This window comes from Buceros rhinoceros, unplaced genomic scaffold (genome assembly GCF_000710305.1).
Source record: "Buceros rhinoceros silvestris isolate BGI_N320 unplaced genomic scaffold, ASM71030v1 scaffold5913, whole genome shotgun sequence".
Taxonomy (NCBI): domain Eukaryota; kingdom Metazoa; phylum Chordata; class Aves; order Bucerotiformes; family Bucerotidae; genus Buceros; species Buceros rhinoceros.
Genome location: NW_010405262.1, coordinates 43,240 through 43,588, shown reverse-complemented (window position 1 = coordinate 43,588; position 349 = coordinate 43,240). Strand labels below are relative to the sequence as shown.

Here is a 349-nt window from a genome sequence, read left to right as displayed (position 1 = left end):
CTGGTCTGGGGGACACTGAGGAGCCAACCGTGTGCTGGGGTGAATAGGGGTGGGGCTTGGAGACTAGGGTGGACTGGGATGAACTGGAGAGACAGAGGACTGGGATAACCTGGTAGAGTGGGGATAGTGGCCTGAGGTAGTCAAGGGGGGACTGGGATGGTATGAGGCATCAGGGATGGTCCAGGGGACTGGGGACATCCCTCTCCCATTACACGGCTCTCCCTTGCAGGATCATCCCCAGAGCGCCGAGGGCCATGTCCCGGACCCGGCCGCGGGGCAGGGCAGCCAATGCGACAGCCCCAAGCAGGCGGCAGGGGCGGAGGGCCCGGCCCTCGCCGTGGCCTCCCCC

At 66.2% G+C, this 349-nt stretch overlaps 1 protein-coding gene across 1 annotated transcript in view; it reads left to right on the top strand.

Moving 5' to 3' along the window:
* Positions 1–229: 229 nt before the first annotated feature.
* MYOCD (myocardin) overlaps positions 230–349 on the top strand; it is a gene marked incomplete at its 5' end in the record, with an annotated part of 10,433 nt that continues 10,313 nt past the window's right edge. The window contains one exon of the mRNA XM_010133649.1: positions 230–349. This exon is cut by the window's right edge and continues 1 nt beyond it. Within this exon, the coding sequence (XP_010131951.1) occupies positions 230–349 (120 nt within the window).